The sequence below is a fragment of the Rhincodon typus genome, chromosome 23 (assembly GCF_021869965.1).
Source record: "Rhincodon typus isolate 14 chromosome 23, sRhiTyp1.1, whole genome shotgun sequence".
Taxonomy (NCBI): domain Eukaryota; kingdom Metazoa; phylum Chordata; class Chondrichthyes; order Orectolobiformes; family Rhincodontidae; genus Rhincodon; species Rhincodon typus.
The window spans coordinates 2,303,672-2,325,192 of NC_063354.1; the positions used below are offsets into that span (position 1 = coordinate 2,303,672).

The 21,521-nt window shown below is 42.4% G+C and overlaps 1 protein-coding gene across 1 annotated transcript in view; it reads left to right on the plus strand.

Moving 5' to 3' along the window:
- LOC125485893 (ran GTPase-activating protein 1-like) overlaps positions 1–12,370 on the plus strand; it is a 386,685-nt gene extending 374,315 nt beyond the window's left edge. Inside the window, exon 6 of the mRNA XM_048611074.1 lies at positions 12,173–12,370. Coding sequence (XP_048467031.1) covers positions 12,173–12,370 — 198 coding nt within the window. The remainder of the gene's footprint in view (positions 1–12,172) is intronic.
- The last annotated feature ends 9,151 nt before the right edge of the window (positions 12,371–21,521 follow it).

Consider the following 21,521-nt stretch of genomic DNA (forward strand, 5'->3'; position numbering starts at 1 on the left):
TGAGCAAATTCAGCTCCAACTCCATTTACAAATTTGCGGAAGACACCACTGTAGTGGTTCAAATCTCAAACAACGATGAGACAGAGTACAGGAAAGAGAGAGCATGTTTACTGGCATGGTGTAAGACAACAGTCTCTCCCACAATGTCAGCAAAACGAAGAAGCTGGTCAGAAGGCAGAGTGGAGGGCACACCTCTGTCTGTATCAGTGGCGCTGAGGTAGAGGCGGTCAACAGCTTCAAGTTCCTGGGCGTAAATATCACCAACAATGGTCCATCAATGTTGACACTACAGTCAAGAAAACACACCAAAACCCAGAAAGCTAAGGAAATTCAGCATGTCCACAATTTTTATAGTTGCATCATAGAAAGCATCCTATCCGGATACATCACAGCTCAGTACGGCAACTGTTTTTCCCGAGACCGCACAAAATTATAGAGAGTTGTGAACACAGCCCAGTCCACCAAGCAAACCAGCCTTCCATCCATTGACTCTGTCTATACTTCCCACTGCCTTGGGAAAGCAGCCAAAGTAATCAAGGACCCCTCCTACCCCGGTTATTCTCTCTTCCACCCTGTTCCGTTGGGCAGAAGGTACAAAAGTTTGAAAACATGTACTAACAGACTTAAGAAATGCTTCTTCCCGGCTGTATCACACTTATGAATGGACTTATGTCTATATTAGAGTTGATCTTCCTCTGCACCTTCTCTGTAGCTGTAACACTATATTCTGCATTCTGTTCTGTTACCTTGATGTAATGTAAGGTATGATTTGTCTGATTAGCACACAAAACAATACTTTTCACTCAGTATCTCAGTACACGTGACAATAGTAAATCAAATCAAATTGGGTGCCAACCCTCCATAAAGAGAAAATGGGCTCGCCATAATCCTTCAAGCCCTGGTCTATAAAAATTCTATCCAACTCAGCTTTAATGACCCAGCTTCCACTCATTTCTGGAGAAAATCATTCTACGTAAAATAATTCTCTGAATGGAATCATTTCTCCTTGCTTCTGTTTTACAGGGAGTCCTCTTATTCCTGAACTGTGTTCCTTCGCTCCAGACTCTGCCACAAGAAGAAACATTCTCCCAGTATGCGACCTATCAAGTCCCCTCAGGATCTTAATATATTTTAGTTGCTCGTGGGACACAGGTGTTGCTACCTGGCCCAGCATTTATTGCCTGCCCCTAGTTGACCTTGAAACAGTGGAGGTGAGCCGCCTTCTTGAACCGCTGCAGCCCATGTGCTGTAGATTGATCTACAATGCTGTTCGGGAGAGAATTCCAGGATTTTGACCCAGAACCAGTGAAGGAATATTTCCAAGTCAGGATGGAGGGGAACTTGCAGGGGGTGGTGTTCGCATCTATCTGCTCCCTTATCCATTCAGATGGTACTGGTCGCGAGTTTGAAAGGTACTGTCTGAGGAGTCTTGGTGAATATCTGCAGTGCATCTTGTAACTGGTACACACTGCTGCATTAGTGGTGGGAGCGGATGCCTGTGGATGTGGTGCTGATCGAGCGGACTGCTTTGTCCTAGATGGTGTCAAGTTTCTTTTGGGGCTGCCCCCATCCAGGCAAATGGGGAGTATTCCATCACACTCCTGACTTGTGCCTTGTAGATGGTGGGACAGGCTCTGGGGAGTCAAGAGGTGAGTTATGTTATTATAGAGTCATGTGTTTTAATAAGATCTCTGTTTTGTTGTGCATTCTAGGTTTAGAACTGTTCGGTTCCCAAACTATGCCATGTGACTTCTTGCTTTATATGGTGTTTATTCGTAGCCAGAACTTTACAAACATTCTCCCTTCCAGATCTTTCTATGTACTCATGCAACTCTGACATCCTTGTTATATCATCATTATGTATGCTTCTTATGTTAACACCATTATTCTACATCTTCCCCAGATCTTTGTTATCGCATTTACATTTTATACATTTCCCCTCACAGCCTCAGACTTTGCAGGGTTACTCTCTAGTGCTTTGTCCAGTCTCCTTGATCTGCTTCTTACCTCGTCCTGGGATGTGTTTTCTTTCAGTTGGTGAGTGCTTTCCTCCAGGGTGATTGTACTGCTTTCTTCTTTTTCTGAGTAGCAAGTACAAGTTTCTGTTTGTTTCATGTTTATTGGTATTAATGCATTTGGTTCCTCTTTTTGATGCCATGGTTTCTGTCAACATATATGATCTTGCATGTGGTGTAGTTTTCATTAATTATAACTTCCTTCTGTTGGTCTCTTACCCATACTCTCTCTCAGACATCAGCTCTGGTTATTCTCATGTTCATTTTCTGTTGTTGAAATTTTGTACTAGGTTGCCCCTTTGCTTTTCTTCTTGCAGCTTTACTTTCTTATGGTCCTTCTCTGTAATATTAGGTTTTAATGTGTATGACAGATCACAGGTAGAAGCTGTGTTCTCAGTCTCCCACCCATTAGTGACTCTGGTGGTGGTAACCCATTCTGCGGTAGTAAGGGATAATAACTTAATAAAGCAAAATGGAGCTTTTCATTTCTCTTCAATCAGCTGTCATTGTTCAAATCTCTTTGTCAGCTTCTCCAATCGTTCGAGGATACCAAAGCGAGATGGTAACATGAATTAAATCATATTCATGTGTGCAATTTTGAAAATGCTCATTTGCAAACGTGGTCCATCGCCTGACATTGCATTGTCCAGGATCCTGTGTGTGGAACAAATTCTGAATAACAACACAGCATTCAGGCTCCTGAGCCCAGGAGCTCATCCGCTCCTTCTGCTTTTCCTTTTATTTTCTTCTTTCTCTGCTTTTTTTTAAAATTTACCCTAATTTACCCCCTTGAGGAGAGCTTGGACGGCATTGAGGTGTCCACCATGTTGGAGGCAAGATTTGATTGCAACGGTGGCAGAGGGAGTCAAGTTATATTCCTATTGGCGGCGGAAGGAGGCAGGTTTGGGTCTGGTGCAGGACCTGGCAGCTTCAGCGACCAGTGCATTGCTGAGATTGGCCCAACGCAGTCTCACAGCGGCAGCGGAGGGAGGTGAGTTTGGGTCCAGTGCCAAGTACAGGACCTGGCAGTGTCAGCAATGGCTGCGTTGCCAAGGTCAGCCCAACATTGTCTCATGGCATGGGTAGAGGCGAGATGGCATTGAAGAATGGTGACACAGTTCTGCAGCAGCAGTACTGCAAAGAGACTCAAAACTGGCTGACTGCTTTGTGCTGATGTTGGTCTCAGTGTCGGGGTGGAAGAGTCCAGATCCAGGCCCTTGGCTAAGCACTTAAGAAGCACTGTAATGTTGAACTTTTAACTTCGTTTCTTTATTCTTCTACCTTTTTATACTCTATGTCTGGTTTATTTCCGGTGTTTTAAGATGGTGCCAGAGAACAGCAACATTACACAACACTTTTCACTGTATTTATAACAAATACACGTGACAACAAATAAATCAATCAATCAACTGCTATGATACTGCAAAAGGTTAACTTCAACCCATCTTGCAAAAATAACACGAAGGAAGATTTTCTGCTTGAACTTCAATAAATGCATTCTTGCATGCTGTCTCTAGAGTGGATAATGTCTGGCCATCATACTGATGGTCTACCCTTGCTAAATACTTCCTAATCCCCAGATGGTTCTGGTGCAAGTTTTGAAGTCAAAGTGCTCTCAAATTAACTGTCTCCTATTGAAGACCAGTAACTATGCCATCAATGACAGTGAGGAGTTGTATTGTTTAAAGTACCATTGTTGTGTTGAATTGTTAGCTACGTCACCTGGCTGTCCTTTCCAGATACGAGGACATTCCTCATCTTGTTCTTGGTGTTGTCTTATCTTTTTTAACTTCTTTTCAGTGATGAAGTCAAAAGCCTCCTATTCCATTCCACTTGGTGGTGTACTTGAGAGCACATCTGCTGCTGTTTGGTGCATTTTCTGTACATATTCTTGACTAACTCATATCTTATGAGCCTCAGCTGGAATGTTGAATTCCAAGTGACATCTTGGCACATTCTCTCATGTTCAGAAGAGTGACCAGTTTGCTTCTACTTAGCTTCAGTTTTGAACTGCAATCCCACATGTAATCAGAAACATTTTCATTGGCTCACATTACTGCTGGAGCTTCTTACTAGAATATTTCCTCCTCTATTGATGTTCCAGAGATAAAATAAACTGGTCTCTGCTCGTTGTCTTTCTGCACTTGAAAGAGTACTGTCTCCGGTTCTGAAGATAAGGCATTTGTTATTACCACTTCCAGTAAATGTGGATCATGATGTTCCAACCTTTCTGAAAAGATTAAAAGTCATTTAATCTTTTTCAAAAGTATTTTTCAGGTCCTGGTTCCAGCACCATTGTTGACCCTGCCACAAAGGTTTTCTCACATTGACCTCTGCCAAATTTGATAGGAACCCTGCACACTTGATTCACCATCCTCTAGTTTGTATAGCTCTGAGACATTCCTGGGTGATGGAAATTCTGTTTATAGATTTGGCTGTTTGTGATCAAATGTAGCTTGTGTGATAGATATAAGAAATTTTATCTTGGGTTTGGCAAACCCATTTTTAATTAAGCGCTAGATCTGCATTAGACTGCTCCTGCTCTTTAGTCATGTTTCTGTTTTGTGGATCCATGTGGGACATTACAACCTCAAAGCCTTCTTTTAAAACTTTTTGGAAAGAGCACAAAATCCCAAAAGTTGATCTGTTAAAAGAATAGCATCTAATTGTAGGCAGCAATCTGGATACTTCATCCAGGAATAGTTGGCAGAATCCATTGTTAACACCAGCCTGGCAAAGAAGGTTACCTTAGCTTGCTTTGCTAGACTTTAATCAGCTGAGGACATTGGATGGATCCTTCATTCCACTAGTTTATTTAACCGAATTAAATCCGCACAGATTCTTATTGAACCAATGGGTTTTGGGATTGTAACCACACCTGAACACCATCTGGTTGATATGGTAACTAGTGAGATAACTCCTTTTCAGTCTTTCATTTTCCACAATACTTTGAACAATTTTGAAAGCTCACTTTGAGATTCATTCATGTGTTCAGCAGCAATCCTATCAATCCTACAGATCCATCCCAACTTTAATGAAACCCCCAACTTAGAAGAAAACATTTTTGATTCTGAACAGGATGGAGTGATTCAAGGATTTCTCAGTCTTTATATTTAAGCGTTTGCCATGAGGTGGCCTTGAATTTTTAATTAAGTTCCTCCAGAATCTTGTAATTTGATAAATGGTGGTAGCAATTTAATATGTTTGATCTGGCTCCCGTACGTAGTTTAAACTCTGTGTGGGGTCTATCCATTTCTAATTTAATGCTGCAATATTCTTCAGCATACTTTATTTCTCCAATGAACGATTTGGTCTGTTCATGTTTTATGCAGCGTTGCTTTAGTGATTTTAACTTTTTTTATCCTATTGTCTGGATTTTTTTAAAGAAGAGTCTGCTTTAAATGAGATTTTTCCACCGTTATGGCGTCCTGCTCCCCCTCAAGATTGATAGTCCTTGCATTTGTGTGGTTTGCTCTGCCCACACACTGGAGCCATTTTAAAATGGTGTTTGGCAAACTTTCTCCTGATTTGGCATGCTGAGATTTTCTCCTTAGCAGCTTATAAACTTAATTGACTGCACTCTGTTTTATTACATGGACTACCCCTTTCCGCTTGTTTCAGTTCTGTTCTGTTTCCTTAGTACTGTTTACCTCATGGTTTGAAACAGTTTCAGCAGCATAGTTAAATTGTCCGTAAGTTGCAAAAGGCCTGATAATGTTTCCTATACTACTCTGACCATGATTTGATTGTGGTGTCTTCATAAGTGCAGTTTTCTGCCAGTGTATACAGATCATTCATAAACAAATCAATGCTTTCATATATAACACAGTGTGGAGCTGGAGGAACACAGCAGGCCAGGCAGCATTAGAGAAGCAGGAAAGCTGATGTTTCAGGTTGAGACCCTTCTTCATTTCTGAAGAAGGGTCCTGACCCGAAATGTCAGCTTTCCTGCTCCTCTGATGCTGCTTGGCCTGCTGTGTTCCTCCAGCTCTACACCTTGTTATCTCTGACTCCATCATCAGCAGTTCCTACTATCTCTCAATGCTTTCACATGATCTTTGCTTTGTGTCTTTTAACTTTACCTGTTCAATAATTTCATTTCAACAAATGCTCCTTAAACTTAAGATTTTCTTCAACTGTTGGCTTTCTGATCTTTTTTCCATGCCACCATTTTTGTATATTCTTGACTTCGGTCTATTAGTCTCCCAGAAATATGTTACTAGTAACCTTGGCCTTTTTATGCGAAATCTTTATATTCACAGCAAGATCTTTTATATCCACTCTCTTCACACAAGATTGGAGCCGTCTATTCACTCATTACTGTTGGGTCATTATTACATATCATCATGTGTGCCTCTGTTATTAACCCAACTCCTCTACAATCACCTCTTATTCTACTAAACCCCAGTAGGTATAGGCCCAACTTTCTTCATAAATCCTTCATCTCAAGCTCGATCAAAAATGAATTTCTTAAAAGTGTGATGGAGAGGCAGCGGGATTCAAAGAACAAATTCCAAAGTGTAGGGCTGAGATTTCCTCTTAATTTGTAGACTTTTTCCCTATTTACGTTCAAACAGGCTCATTGGAAAGTGCACCCTCAGAGATTTAATGTTTTGAGTCTTTTAAGGCTGTCAATATCTCTGCTAAGTGATAGGACCTACAACAAAAAATTGAAAGGCTCTGCTATGAAACGTCTCATGTTACACATTCAAAATGTTGACTATTTTAAAAGTTTTAACTCCATTTTCATCCCTCAGAGATTGCAATTCTCCAAAGCTCATCAGCTTCCTGCTATAACTCTAAAGAAGAATTCCTTACTATCGATTTGGTTTCTGTGGCAACGTTCATTGCTAATTCTGTAAATGCCTTTCAAAAGAATATATTTTGAAGGATCCTATATCAAATCAGTAGTTCCCTCACTTCCTCCCTACAGTCTTACTTAGTGCTTTTCACATAGCCTTAGAGCTTCATTTCTTCAAACTACCTTTAATCCAGCCCTTATTATATATTCACCTTGTGTACTCAATAATATGACTGTAAAGGTTATCCATTCATTTACATCTGAAGGTTTCTAAAGTACAAGGGACGAGATCAGGAGAAGGCCATTTGGCCGATTGAATCTGCTCCATCATTTTTGATAGCTATACTAAATCAAGTTTCAAATTCTCAATTCTCTCCACGTCCCGTATATCCTTAATGCCCATTGTTCCATTTCCCTCTCTTTTAAATTCCTAAATGAACTTATTGCTTTGCTATCCATCTTGAACGTTAAAGACCATGTAGTGTAATGTGGGGAAACATTTCTTGGAATTACATTTAACCAAGGAAGATGGAATCACTCTGTTTGGATCACTATTTTAATCTGAGATAGTTTTCAATGGTTTATGTACTTCCAAACAGAACACCATAGAATCACATAGTCACAAACTTCTATGCAGAGGGAGTCCATTTGGCCCATTGTGCCTGCACCTAGTGCCAATCTTCTGCCACCCCGCCCCCGCTTTTCCCTGCACACCATTTCTATTCAACTAACCATCCAATGTCCCTCTTGAATTCCTCAACTGAACCACCTTCAGCACATTTCCCAGCAGTGCATTCCAGACCCTAACTGCTGACTGTGTGAAAACCGTATTTTTCTCTCATCACTTTTGCTTTATTTGCGTGTCACTTCAAGTCTATGCCCTCTTGTTCTCATTCCTTTTATGAACAGATACAGCTTCTCCCTATCCTACACAGCCTGCTCATGAATTTAAAATTCTTTTTCAGATCTCCTCTCAGCTTTCTTCTCTCCAAAGAGGACAGCTCCAGTTTATCAATCTATCCTCATAATTGAAGATTTTCATTCCTGGAACCATTCTTGAAAATCATTTCTGCGCTCTCTCTCTGGTGCATTCACATCTTACTTTAATATGGTGCCCACAACTGTAACAATTCTCCAGCTAAGATTTGACAAGTATTTTATACAAACGCAACATTACCTCCTTGCTCTTGTACTCTATGCCCCTATTAGTAAAGTCAAGGACATTGTTTATTGACTACTTTGTTCACCTATCCTGCCACCTTCAATAATTTACACCACATTTACACCAGCTCCCTCTACTCCTGCAGTCCCTTTAGAATTGTGCCCTTTGTCGTCTATTGTTTTCAACATTCTTCCTACCAAAGTGCATCATCTTACAATTCTCCATACTGAGAGGTTGGTGGAATGGGCAGATAAGTAGCAAATGAGGTTCAATATCCTTTTGGAGTTCAATGCTGTCCTCCTTCCAGTTTACAATTGACAGTAACAATACATAGTAACAAAAATCCTTCTGTGCCTTCAGTGTTTTCCTGTTCAGCTAATTCTCCCATCAAATAGTTTTACAGTCAGAATCACTCCTTCCAGTAAACTGTACCTATTGTCAGCCTGCCAAACAATTTTCTTTATCTGTTTGCGCTATCCTTTTCTTCTTGCTCACTTGCTCAGAGACGTTCTTTCTCTCTTTCAAAGTTCAACATCTGATTTACTGGAATAATGAAAATATCCAGGTATTATCCTGCAACTTCCATAGGACTGTACATTGTGGTTCAAAGTACATTAACTCATTGTATGTGATAAGGCATTACATAAATGCAAGGCAGTTTTGATTTCCAGCACAAGCACTGTATGGCACTTAAGAAAAAGATGCTGGATGACTATTGGTCTATTGCAGCTCCAGATACTAGGGCCAATATTTGTGGTCTGATTATTGCTTGGACTGAAATCAGCACCAGCCTGGGCTAAACACATTGTAGATTGCCAATATCTGATGGGAAAATAAGACACTTTTAACATTCTGCCCAAAACCAATTTATGAGGTCAGTTCTCCCTCACTGAGTAAACTTTTCATCTCTGACTCACAGAACAGAACAGTACATTTCAGGAACAGGCCCTTCAGCCCATCATTTCTGTGCCAACCATGATGCTATTCTAAGTATCCCATTTGTCTGAACATGGTTCATATCCTTCTATTCTCTGCCTGTTCACATGTCTGACTGTCAGAATGTTGTGCGTTTCTGTCCCACTCCAGAGATCTGGACACATGCTGTAGTCTAAGTTGGCACTAATTGGAGGAGAGCTGTCCTGTCGGAAGTGCTGCCTTTTAGATGAGACATTGTACTGAGACCCCATCTGCCTCTCAGATGGAAATAAAAGATCACACAGTATTATTTCAAAGAAGAGCAGACTATGTTTCACACATCATTTTTATATGGCAAATTAAGCAGCAAAAGGTTTTGAGATTTACAGAGAGTTTTATTGTAAATCTATAGTTTAGCAGAAACACCGGTTTCTACCTTCCCTTCTATACTCATTCCTGCCCAGAAACCAACACCCCAATGTGTAGTGATTGTACTGAGGTCAGCCAGATGGACCTCCTAGAATATGAGTTCCCTGATTGGGGCTGTTAACCTGGTCCAAACAGGGAGCCCTGGATGACAGATATAAACAGGAGTGTCAGAGGTTCTGTTCACTCTGAGAGCTGGCTCTGAGGGAGCTGGATCAGTGTCAAAGACCTTCCATGTGTAATTAAAGGGTGACTTGGCGATAGGATACCAGCCCCTGTCGAGTTATTTCACACTGGGATATAATTGAGTTCTGCTTCTTTAGGCTACATGTTAACTGATCACCTAGTTATTCAAATTACGAACACTGCTCACCAACAGCAGCGTTACAATGACAAGAAAACTAAAAGAGGAGGAAACAAGAGCAGGGACAAAATCAGGATGGAATTGGTGGAGAAAATAATGCACTTCATCCCCCATAGTACTCCCCTCTTTCAATGCCCAAGGAATGTTGGTGGATATTATGTGCTCCCTGTCCAAGGACACTTGGGCACAAACGTAGTTGTGGAAGCAGGCTACTTTGTCCAGGACAGGGGCAGGTCCAGGAGGAAGTCCTCCACCCTGCTCACTCTCTACTGCACAGGGTACCCAAAGGTCAGAAATGTGGGCCTGAATTGCAACCAAAAAAAACGATAACAAGTTCTTTAAAGTAACCAAAGGCAGGATGCTGTAGAGGGAACTGTTTGCAACCATCATATACATTGTCCATGGACTTCACAACACCACAGAATAAACAGATGGGCTGGGCATCGGTAAGCCACCACAATCTGTGATTGTGCAGCACCCTCCACCCCAGGACTCAAGGGAAAGCGGGAGGACTCCCACCTAGAGAGCCCTCCACTAAGAATCCCCACCATCGGCCGGTGAAATGGAAAACCAATACGTCTCTGCTCAGAACTCCATTATTTTTAATTTAGAAAGGTTGTTGATAGTTCAGAATAAGTGATCGGAATGTAAGAATGGCAGAAAAATGTGTGTCTCACTGCCAGACTGGAAAGAACCGATAGTCCCACTGGGGTGAGGGGAGGGGAGAGAGGACATGGTGACAGAGAATCTAATAAGCAAAACTAAGAGGAAGGGAAGGAGAAAAACCTTCTGGACTTCAAATTAAGGTATTGAACTTAATATTAAGTCCAGAAGGTTTACTCCTTCCCTTTCTTTTAGCTTTACTTGTTACATTCTCCATCACGATGTCCTCTCTCCCCTCCCCTCACCCCACTGAGACTGTCTGTCCTTTCCAGTCTGATAGTTAGACACTCCATTGTTCTGTCTTTCTCACCTTCCCATCACTTATTCTGAACTATCAACAACCTTTCTGTCCCAACACTCCAACCATCCACCTCCCAAAGAAACGCTGGCCCCTCCACACTTCACTTCAGTTCTGATGAAGATTCATCTCGACCCTCAACATTAGTTTGCTCTCTCTCCAATGGATGGTGCCTGACTCGCTGTGATCTCCAGCATTTTTGTTGTTTTCAGTAGAGATTCCAGCTTCTGCAGTAATTTGCTCCACAACCAAATCACTCCAATTAACTAATGAAACAAATAACAAATTACAGAGAACTCATCTCTTAAATTCAAACACCTAATAAGCATCACTGTTTTCAATTAACTCTGGAACTGACCTGTTTGAATCTTAAAGGGATTCAATCTCTGCATTTCTAACCCTGGCAGAGGAATTTGTCAAGACCCATCACAGCGAATATCATGCCTGAACCAACATCTTTAAATATAGGAACAAAAACAGAAATTGCTAGAAAATCTCAGCAGATCTGGCAGCATCTGTGGAGAGAAAGCAGAGTTAATGTTTTGAGTTAATTGACCCTTCTTCAGAACTGATGGTAGCTAGGAAGATGTCAGTGTATATATGCTAGAGGAGGGGTGGGAAAAGGGTAAGGAGTAAAATGATAGTTGAAGATGGAATCCAGAGAGAGAGAGAAAACCACATAGGCTCACATGGGCTGCAACCACAAACAAACCATTGTCAGCCACTAACGGTACCCATTAGTACCTATTCATTCTCCCAAGCTGACCTTTACCCACTCCTTGTCTGCCCAACTGTATTTTGCTCGCGCTCTGGGCTCCATCTCCACCTATCGTTTACTCCATCCCCCTCCCCCCACTCCTCCTCTGGCATATATTCCTAGCTACAGTCAGTTCTGAAGAAGGGTCAACATTAGCTCTGCTTTGTCTCCACAGATGCTGTCAGACCTGCTGAGATTTTCCAGCAATTTCTGTTTTTGTTTCTAATTTCCAGCATCCGCAGTTCTTTGGGGTTTTTTTCATTAAATATAGGAACTGTCCATTTTGTGGGATCTCGCTGTGGCCACGTTTCCAACATAACAACAGGGACTACACTTCAGTATCTTACTTCATTGGGTGTGAAGTAGTACTTTTGGACATCCTGAGGTCATGAAAGGTGCTGTAGAAATGCACATTTTCTTTTGACACTGGAAGTCAATTAGAATGTGTGTGTTGCAGGTTTCTCTTGTGGAATTTAATCAATGAGGCTGCCTCTGATAAGACTGGTTAAACATCATGTCTCATTTATATTGACTCTGAGAATTGCCCTTTCAAACAGACTTGTAGCTGATCGCCAGTGATTGGTTGTATGCCAGTTAGAAACCACTCCACAAGAAGATCAACATGTATGTTCTACCGTTCACAAATCAGGCAAAGCCAACAGCAACTGTTGCTGCCCTAACTCCTGTACAGTACTATAAATGGTACATGATTTAATGTCTATTTTTTTGCAGGGAAATTTGAAATATTTTTTCTTTTTTGTTAATGTTCAGCTCATTGGAACTTTAGAAGAGGTTCAGATGCCGCAGAATGGAATTACCCATCAGGGTATCAGTGCTTTGGCCCTGTCTTTCACAAAGAACGCAAACCTCCGTGTCCTTAACCTCAATGACAATACCTTCACTGAAACTGGGGCCATCTACATGGCAGAGGTATGTCTACATCTCTTAGAGCTGCTGCACCTTAAATAGTGCTGCAGATAGACACTGAGTGCAGAAAAAAGGAGGGAGTGAAAACCAGGAATACTCAGTGTTGTATATAGCATTGTCTTTTGTCCCGTTTATCTGTGCCAGTGTTTATGTTCAATCCTCCATATGCATATTGTCTACCTACGGTTAAGTAAAGTTAGAGAAAACATCAAACTTTACTTAACCATAGGTAGAACATCAGAGAATAACAGGACAATTAATCAGAAGAAAGAAATTAGACTGAGATGAAACTAGAAATGTAAAAACAGATAGCAAGAGCTTCTACAGGTAATTAAAAAGGAAAGAATATTTAAAATGAGTGTTGGTCCTGTATAACAGAGTTAAAAATTCATACTGAAGAAATGGCAGATGAAATAAACAAATATTTTACTTCTATCTTTACTATAGAGTTAGGAAGGTACATGGTGCACTAGCCTTCGTCAGCCATGGTATAGATAACGAGAGCAGGGAGGTTATGTTGGAGCTGCACAAATCTTTGGTTAAGCCACAGCTGGAAGTACTGTGTCTAGTTTTGGTCACCACACTATAGGAAGGATGTGATTGCACTGGAGAGGGCGCAGAGGAGATTCACCAGGATGTTGCCTGGGATGGAGGATTTTAGCTATGAAGAGAGGCTGGATAAGTTTGAGTTGTTTAACTTGGAGCAGAAAAGGCTGAAGGAGTAACCATGAGGGGCATATACAGGGTGGATAGGAAACTGCTATGTTCCCCTTTGTTGAAGGGTCAATAAGAAGGAGGTATAATTTTAGGGTGTAGAAGAGATTTGAGGAAAATGTTTTCACCCAGACGGTGTTGGGAATAGAACATAGAACTGTACATCACAGGAATAGGTCCTCTGGCCCACATTGTTGAGCTAAACATAACGCCAAATTAAACTAATCCTTTCTACCTGCCCTTAGTCTGTATCCCTGCATTTCTTGTGTATTCATGTGCTGATCTAAAAGTCCTTTAAATGCCCCTTATCAGATCTGCCCCCACCATCACCCCTAACAGTGTGTTCCAGACTCCTCCTCCTCTCTGTTTAAAAAACCTGCCCCTCATATCTTCTTTGAACTTAGCCAGTTAAGTTGATGTCTGTCATGGGTAATGTACCGGATTCAGTCATTAACAAGGTTACAGCTGGGCATTTAGATAATATAAAGGTAATACGGAAGAGACATTGTGGTTTTGTGAAATGGAAACACTGTTTAATTTATTTATTGGAATTCCATGAAGGATATTAAGCTAGAGAGGATTCAGAAGAGATATACCATGATGTTGCCGGGTATGGAAGGTGTGAGTTATAAAGAGGGGCTGGATAGGCTGGGGTTAAAATTGAATCAGAGATAGTAGGAACTGCAGATGCTGGAGAATCCGAGACAACAAGGTGTAGGTTACGTGGAACAATCCCTCTTCCGTACCTACACCGGCCCTAAACCCCACCTCTTCCTCCGTTACATTGATGACTGTATCGGCGCCGCCTCGTGCTCCCACGAGGAGCTCGAACAGTTCATACACTTCACTAACACCTTCCACCCCAACCTTAAGTTTACCTGGACCATCTCTAACACCTCTCTCCCCTTCCTGGACCTCTCTGTCTCCATATCGGGCAACCACCTAGAAACCGATATTCATTTCAAGCCCACCGACTCCCACAGCTACCTAGAATACTCCTCCTCCCACCCACCTTCCTGCAAAAATGCTATCCCCTATTCCCAATTCCTCGCCTCCGCCGCATCTGCTCCCAGGATGAGGCATTCCACTCCCGTACATCTCAGTTGTCCTCGTTTTTCAAGGACCGTAACTTCCCCTCCTCGGTGGTCGAGAACGCCCTCAACCGTGTCTCCCACATCTCCCGCACCTCATCCCTCACACCCCGTCCACGCAATAAGAACCAAAAAAGAATCCCCCTCGTCCTCACGTACCACCCCACCAACCTCCGGATCCAACGCATCATCCTCCGACACTTCCGCCATCTGCAATCCGATCCCACCACCAAAGACATCTTTCCCTCCCCACCCTTATCTGCTTTCCGGAGGGACAACTCTCTCCGTGACTCCCTTGTCCGCTCCACACTCCCCTCCAGCTCCACCACACCCGGCACTTTTCCCTGCAACCGCAGGAAGTGCTACACCTGCCCCCATACCTCCTCCCTCACCCCCATCCCAGGTCCCAAGAAGACTTTCCACATCAAGCAGATGTTCACCTGCACATCTGCCAATGTGGTATACTGCATCCGCTGTACCCGGTGTGGCTTCCTCTACATCGGGGAAACCAAGCGGAGACTCGGGGACCGCTTTGCAGAACACCTACGCTCGGTTCGCAATAAACAACTGCACCTCCCAGTCGCGAACCATTTCAACTCCCCCTCCCATTCCTCAGACGACATGTCCATCCTGGGCCTCCTGCAGTGCCACAACGATGCCACCCGAAGGTTGCAGGAACAGCAACTCATACTCCGCTTGGGAACCCTGCAGCCCAATGGTATCAATGTGGATTTCACAAGTTTCAAAATCTCCCCTCCCCCTACCGCATCCCAAAACCAGTCCAACTCGTCCCTGCCTCCCTAACCTGTTCTTCCTCCCACCTATCCCCTCCTCCCACCTCAAGCCGCACCTCCATCTCCTACCGACCAACCTCATCCCGCCCCCTTGACCTGTCCGTCCTCCCTGGACTGACCTATCCCCTTCCTAACTCCCTACCTATACTCACCTTTACTGGCTCCATCCCCGCCTCTTCGACCTGTTTGTTTCCTCTCCACCTATCCTCTCCTCTATCCCTCTTCTATCCGCCTCCCACTCTCTCCCTATTTATTTCAAAACCCCCTTCCCCTCCCCCTTTTCTGATGAAGGGTCTAGGCCCGAAACGTCAGCCTCTCTGCTCCTATGATGCTGCTTGGCCTGCTGTGTTCATCCAGCCCTGCACCTTGTTGTCCTGGATAGGCTGGGATGTTTTTCACTGGACCATAGGAGATTGAGACATGACCTTACAGAGGTTTATAAAATCATAAGGAGTATAAATAGAGTTAATGGTAGGTGTCTTTTCCTTAGGATGGGGAATTTCAAGATGAGGGGGTATATTTTTAACATGGGAGTAGAAACATTTTAAAAAAGACATGAGGGGCAAATTTTTTTACATGTGGAATAAACTTCCTGAGGAAGTGGTTGATGTGGGCACAGCTATGTTTAAAAAACACTTGGATAAGTACATGAATAGGAACGGTTTAAAGGGATATGGGCCAGGAGCGGGCACATGGGACTAGTTTAATTTGGCATGACGTTCAGCATGGATTGGTTGGACAGAAGGGTCTGTTTTAGTGCTGTATCACTATGACTTTATGACTCTATAACCATTAAAAAAAAATTATCCCTCCATGTGTTTTTAAATCTCTCTCCTTTGATCTTAAATGTGCCCCCTCGTCTTGAAATCCCCCATCGTCATTATTTTATAAACTTCTATAAGGTTGCCTCTCAACTTCCTACATTCGAGTGAAAAAGTCCCAGCCTATCCAGCCTTTCTTTATACATCAAACCCTCCATGCCTAGCAATATCCTGGTAAATCTCTTCTGAACCTTCTGAAGTTTAACAATATCTTTCCTAATGAACTTCCAGAGGAATTGGTGGATGCGATTACAGTTACAATGTTTTAAAGACTTTGGATAAGTACATGAATAGGAAAGGTTTGGAGGGCTATGGGCCAGAAGCAGACAGGTGGGATTAGTTTAATTTGGGATTGTGGTCAGCATGGACTGGTTGGACCGAAGGATCTGTTTCCATGCTGTATGACTAACGTGGAGATGAATAAAGGGAAGCCTATTGAGGTGATGTACTTGAATTTCCAGAAGGCATTTGACAAGGTGCTGCATTAAAAGTTATTGCATGAAGTAAGAGCTCAAGGTGTAAAATTAACACAATAACACAGAAAACAGAGACAATGCATTAATGGGTCTTGTTCTGATTGGCAGGATGTGATATATGGAGTCCTGCAGGCTCCTGCTGTGGGGCCTCAACTTTTTACAATTTCTGTCAATGATTTGGATATGGGAAATGAAGGCATGTTAGATTGGCAGATGATACAAAGGTGGTTGGGAAAGTAAAGTCACAGAAAAGCTATGGCACAGAAAGAGGCCATTTAATCTATCATGGTCATCAGGAAGAGATAGCTTGACTTTGTGAAATGGAAATCATTTTATGAAGAGGACAGAAGAAATTTGCGGATAAATAGGCTGCGTAAATGGACTAAAATCTGGCAGATGGAATGTAATGGGAAAAATGTGAAGTTGTTCATTTTGCAAAAAGAATATAAAAGCAGAGTATTACTTGAATGGTGAACAATGGCAAACTTCTCGGATATGGAGAGATCTACCTATTCTATGAATCACAGTAGTTGGACCACAAATGCTGCAAGTAATTAAAGCTCACAGAATGCTGAGATAACAAGGTGCGGAGCTGGATGAACACAGCAGGCCAAGCAGCATCAGAGGAGCAGGAAAGCTGACATTTCGGGCCTAGACCCGTCTTCAGAATGCTATCCTTTATTAGAAGAGGAATTGACGGTAAAAGTAAGGATATTATGGAGTCAGTTATATAAAGCATTGGTGAGACATAGTAACAAAGAAAATAGGAGCAGGAGTAGGCCATTTCCCTTAATGCCTGCTCCACTATTCAGTATGACTGATCATTTCACGTTAGTAGGAAGAATAGAGGCATAGACTATTTTCCAAATCTGGAAAGACTTTGGAAATCTGAAGCACAAGCAGACTTGGTGTTCCTAATTCAGGATTCTCTTAAAGTTAACATCAGGGTAAGTTGGTAGTTAGGAAGGCTAATGCAATGTTAGCATTCATTTCAAAAGCAGGGATGTACTGCTGAGGCTGTACAAGGTTCAGGTCAGACCATATTTGGAATATTGTGAGTTTTGGGCCCCATATCTAAGGAAGGACGTGCTGGCCTTGGAAGGGGTTCAGAGGAAGTTGACAAGAATGATCTTGGGAATGAAGGGCTTGCCATACGAGGAGCGATTGAGATCTGTATTTGATAGAGTTTAGAAGGATGAGGGGGGATGTGATTGAAACTCTTTCAGAATACCAAGGGGCCTGGATGGAGTGGACGTGGAGAAGATGTTTCCACTAGTAAGTGAGACTAGGGCCCGAGGCCACAGCCTCTGGGTGAAGGGACAATCCTTTCAAACTGAGATGAGGAAGAATTCTTTTAGCCAGAGGGTGGTGAATCAATGGAACTCATTGCTGCAGAAGGCTGTGGAGGCCAAGTCATTGAATGCATTTAAGACAGACAGGTTCTTGATTAGAAGAGAATCAAGGGGTACTGGGAGAAAGCAGAAGAGTGGGGGTTAAGAAACATATCAGCCATGATTAAAAGGCATAGCAGACTCAACAGGCAGAATGGCCTAATTCTGCTCCTATATCTAATGGTCTTAGATGTTCGCCTTTCTCCACAGACTGTTCAATTCTTTTAGCCCTAAGAACTATATCTAACACCTTGAAAACATGCAGTGTTCTGGTGTCAACCACTTCCTGTGGCAGAGAATTCCACAGGCAACATTTGGAATTCCATGTACAGTTTTGATTTCCTGATTCAAGAAAGGATGCAAATGGGTTGGAAGTGGTTCCGAGAAAGTTTACTAGATCGATACTCGGAATTAATGGGTTGTCTTCTGAGGAAAGGTTGGACAGATTGGGCTTGTTTACCCTGGAGTTTAGATGAGTGAGGAGTGACCTGATTGAAGTGTATCAGATCCAGAATGGTCTTGATGAGGTGGTTATGGAAAGGACTTTTCTGTGTCCAGAACCACAGGGTCACTTTTTAGGACAGAGATAAGGAGTATTTTTTCTCTCCGAGGATTATCCAACTTTGGAACTCTCTGCCTCAGAAGGTCGGAGGTGTGGTCAGTGAATTCTTCAAAGGCAGAAGTAGATAGATTTTTGTTGGGATTTTTTTTTGTCCTAGGATGTAGGTGCCATTGGCTGGGCCAGATTTATTTCCCATTCCTAACTACCCAGGAGAAGATGGTGGTGAACTGTCTTTTGCTACAGACCTAGGGCTGCATTGACCCCCACACTGCTGTGGGCCCCAGAATTTTGATTTTGGATTCAAACTTTATCAGGGTACCTGGGAATGTGGAATTCAAAACAGATCAGCCATGATCTTATTGGGTGATGGAGCAGGCTTGAGGGACTGAACAGCCTCATCCTGCTTCTAATTCGTATGCTCACACGAGTCTCTTCTGGCCCTACCCAACCCCATCAACATCATTTCCCCCTTGTGTTCTGAGCATCAACATTTCTCACCTCCAACTACTTGCTTTAGTCGTGAGTTTGCAGCATTCTCCAATAAAGATATTTCTCCTGAATTCCCTGTTGCAGTTGGTGGATATCTGGATGAAAGAATCCATTTCAGGATGAGAAGGAGTGCAGGTGTTCACTATTTTGATTCCACCTTATATTTAGGACTATGGTGACAAATAAACCATGGCTCTCTAAATCCCTTTCCCTTCACGTGGATGAGAGCTGACTCTTCACAGATGAAGTGATCTGGTTGACATGGACTCCTGAGTGTTTGAATCTTGCATGTCTGCAGGGGATTGTAAATGAGAGTGGCGAGGTAATTCAATGATGGAAAACAGGCAGATTTATCTGCAGGAGAATCTGATCCCCACTTAAAGGTTTTCATAAGAAATTGTAGCATATTTATTTCTGAATAATGATGCATGTAAATGGATTGTTTATGCTCTCCCTGGAGATTAGCAGTAACAGTTTGTATTTATTCAGCCCTTTCAATGTAACAAAACATCCAAAGTTGCTTCAGAGAACTGGGAAGATAAAATGGATATTGAGCCAAAGAAGGAGACATTAGCAGGGTCAAAGCAGTGGGTTTTAAAGAATGTCTTAAAATAGAAGAGGGACACAACAGACAGAGGCCTGAGGAGAGAATTCCAGAATGTACGCCTGGGTAGCGAAAGGGAGAGTCATCAATGGTGAAGATAAAATAACAGAAACTATGAACCAGAGGAGTGCAGTGATTTGAGGCTTGCAGGATTAGAGGAAGTTACTTGGAGTGGTGAGAAGCAAGACCACAAGAGGATGAAAGGCTAAAATTTTAAAGATGAGAAGCTGAGGGACCAGGAGCTGAGCTAGGTAAATACACATTTGATGGCTAAGCATGATTAGCACATTTTGCACGGTCAAGAAGGAGAGATGCAATCTAGGGTGAGACATAGCCTGAGTGAGTAATAGTTCAGGAAATCTGAAGGCAATGTGGGAATTCAGTGCAGAGCGAAGAGGTACTTTTTGCTTGCTTTCTTGGCTCATAGTTTGTCAGTTTTTATTTGAACAGGAAAACCATAAGCTCATTGGTTGGTAATAGTTGCTAATTTGAATATCTATTTTCAGTTACTTTCAGACCGAAGATAAATAAAAGAAATATAGACAGATAACAAACTAAAAGACTCGGAGTATTTTAAAAAATTAGGAAATAAACAATAAATTAGAGAAGCAGGGCCAGGTGACATGTTGTACCTGCATGATGTGGGAGCTGGTGGACCCCATTGTGGTTCAGAGTAACCACATCTGTTGGTTGCTTGAGGAACTCTGGCTCAGAGTTGCTGAGCTGGAATCTGATCTTCGAACACTGTGATACATGGGGAAAGGAGAAAGTTACCTGGCTGCTGTGGTTCAGGAGGCAGTCACATCTCTTAGATCAACTACCTCCAATTAATGATTATGGAGGTGCCGGCGTTGGACTGGGGTGACCAAAGTCAGAAGTCACACAACACCAGGTTATAGTCCCGATGACGGGGCAGCGCTATGAAAGCTTGTGATTTCAAATAAACCTTTTGGACTATAACCTGGTGACATGTGACTTCTGACTTTACTTCAAATTCAGTCATTGGTCATGGAGAGAAGGGTGTGACTACCAGCGAGTCAGTGAAGGGATCCAGGAGGTATTGCTGAAGGAGCCTCAGCCATTGGGTGTGTCTAACAGGTTTGAGATTCTTGCTTCCTGTGTGGACGGGAGCGGGACCTGTAAGGAGGATGAGCAAACTGACAATAGCACCATGGAACAGGGAGCCATTCAAGAGGGGGAGAAAGGAGAAATGTAGTTGGAATCAGGGATAGTATAGTCAGGGGAATAGACTCTGTGGTTGGGATCAAGAGTCCCGAAGTTGCCTGCCTGGTGCCTGGGTTCAGGGTGTGTCATCTGAGCTGCAGAGGAACTTGGAGTGGGAGGGGAAAGATCCAGTTGTCATGGTCCACGTATGTACCAACAATATTGGTAGAAAGAGGAAAGAGGTTCTGCTGAGGAAATAGGAGTAGCTTGGGTTTAAATTAAAAAGTAGAACCAAAAAGATGATGATCTCTGGATTGCTAACTAACCCATGAGCAAATTGGTACACAGTCAACAAGATTAAAGAAGTAAACACATGGCTTAAAGATTAGTGTGGGAGAAATGGGTTTGAATTCATGCGACATTGGCACTAGTACTGGCCCACACCTGAATCATTCTGGGACCAGAATCCTGGTGAATTGCATAACTACTGCTGTGGTTAGGGCTTTAAACTAAATAGTGCAGGGGTAGGTTCTGTTGCAACTTATAAAATGGAAAATTATAAATTCAAAAGAAAGGGAGAAGGTAGGATTGTTAGTTAGTGATGGGGTTGATTATTACCAGAAAATAAAAGAAGGGACAGAATGTGCGAATGTCATATTATGCTAAGGAACCATAAAAGAGTAGGGATACTCAATAATAGAACAAACTTACAGGCTTTGTATTTTAATGCACGAAGCATCTGGAATAAAGTAGATTCATCGTTAGATTCATACATCGCAGAAAAGGCCAACAAGTCTGCATCAACATCACTATCACTAAAAGTGCTCTAATCTCAATTAAACAACAATTAAATTAAAGTAGATGAACTGATGGCACAATCAAGGTAAATCAAGGTCACAAGGATTTTAGAGAAGTTAAAAAGGGGAGGGTTCAGGAGAGTTATTAAAGTAACAGGTAATAGTACAGAGTACAGAAAGGGTCAGGAATCTAACTTCTGGCACAGCAAATAAGGGGACTGTTACAAGAAGGGGGCAACCAATACAGTACTGAGGGTGTTGTAATTAAATGCAGTATATGAAACAAGGTA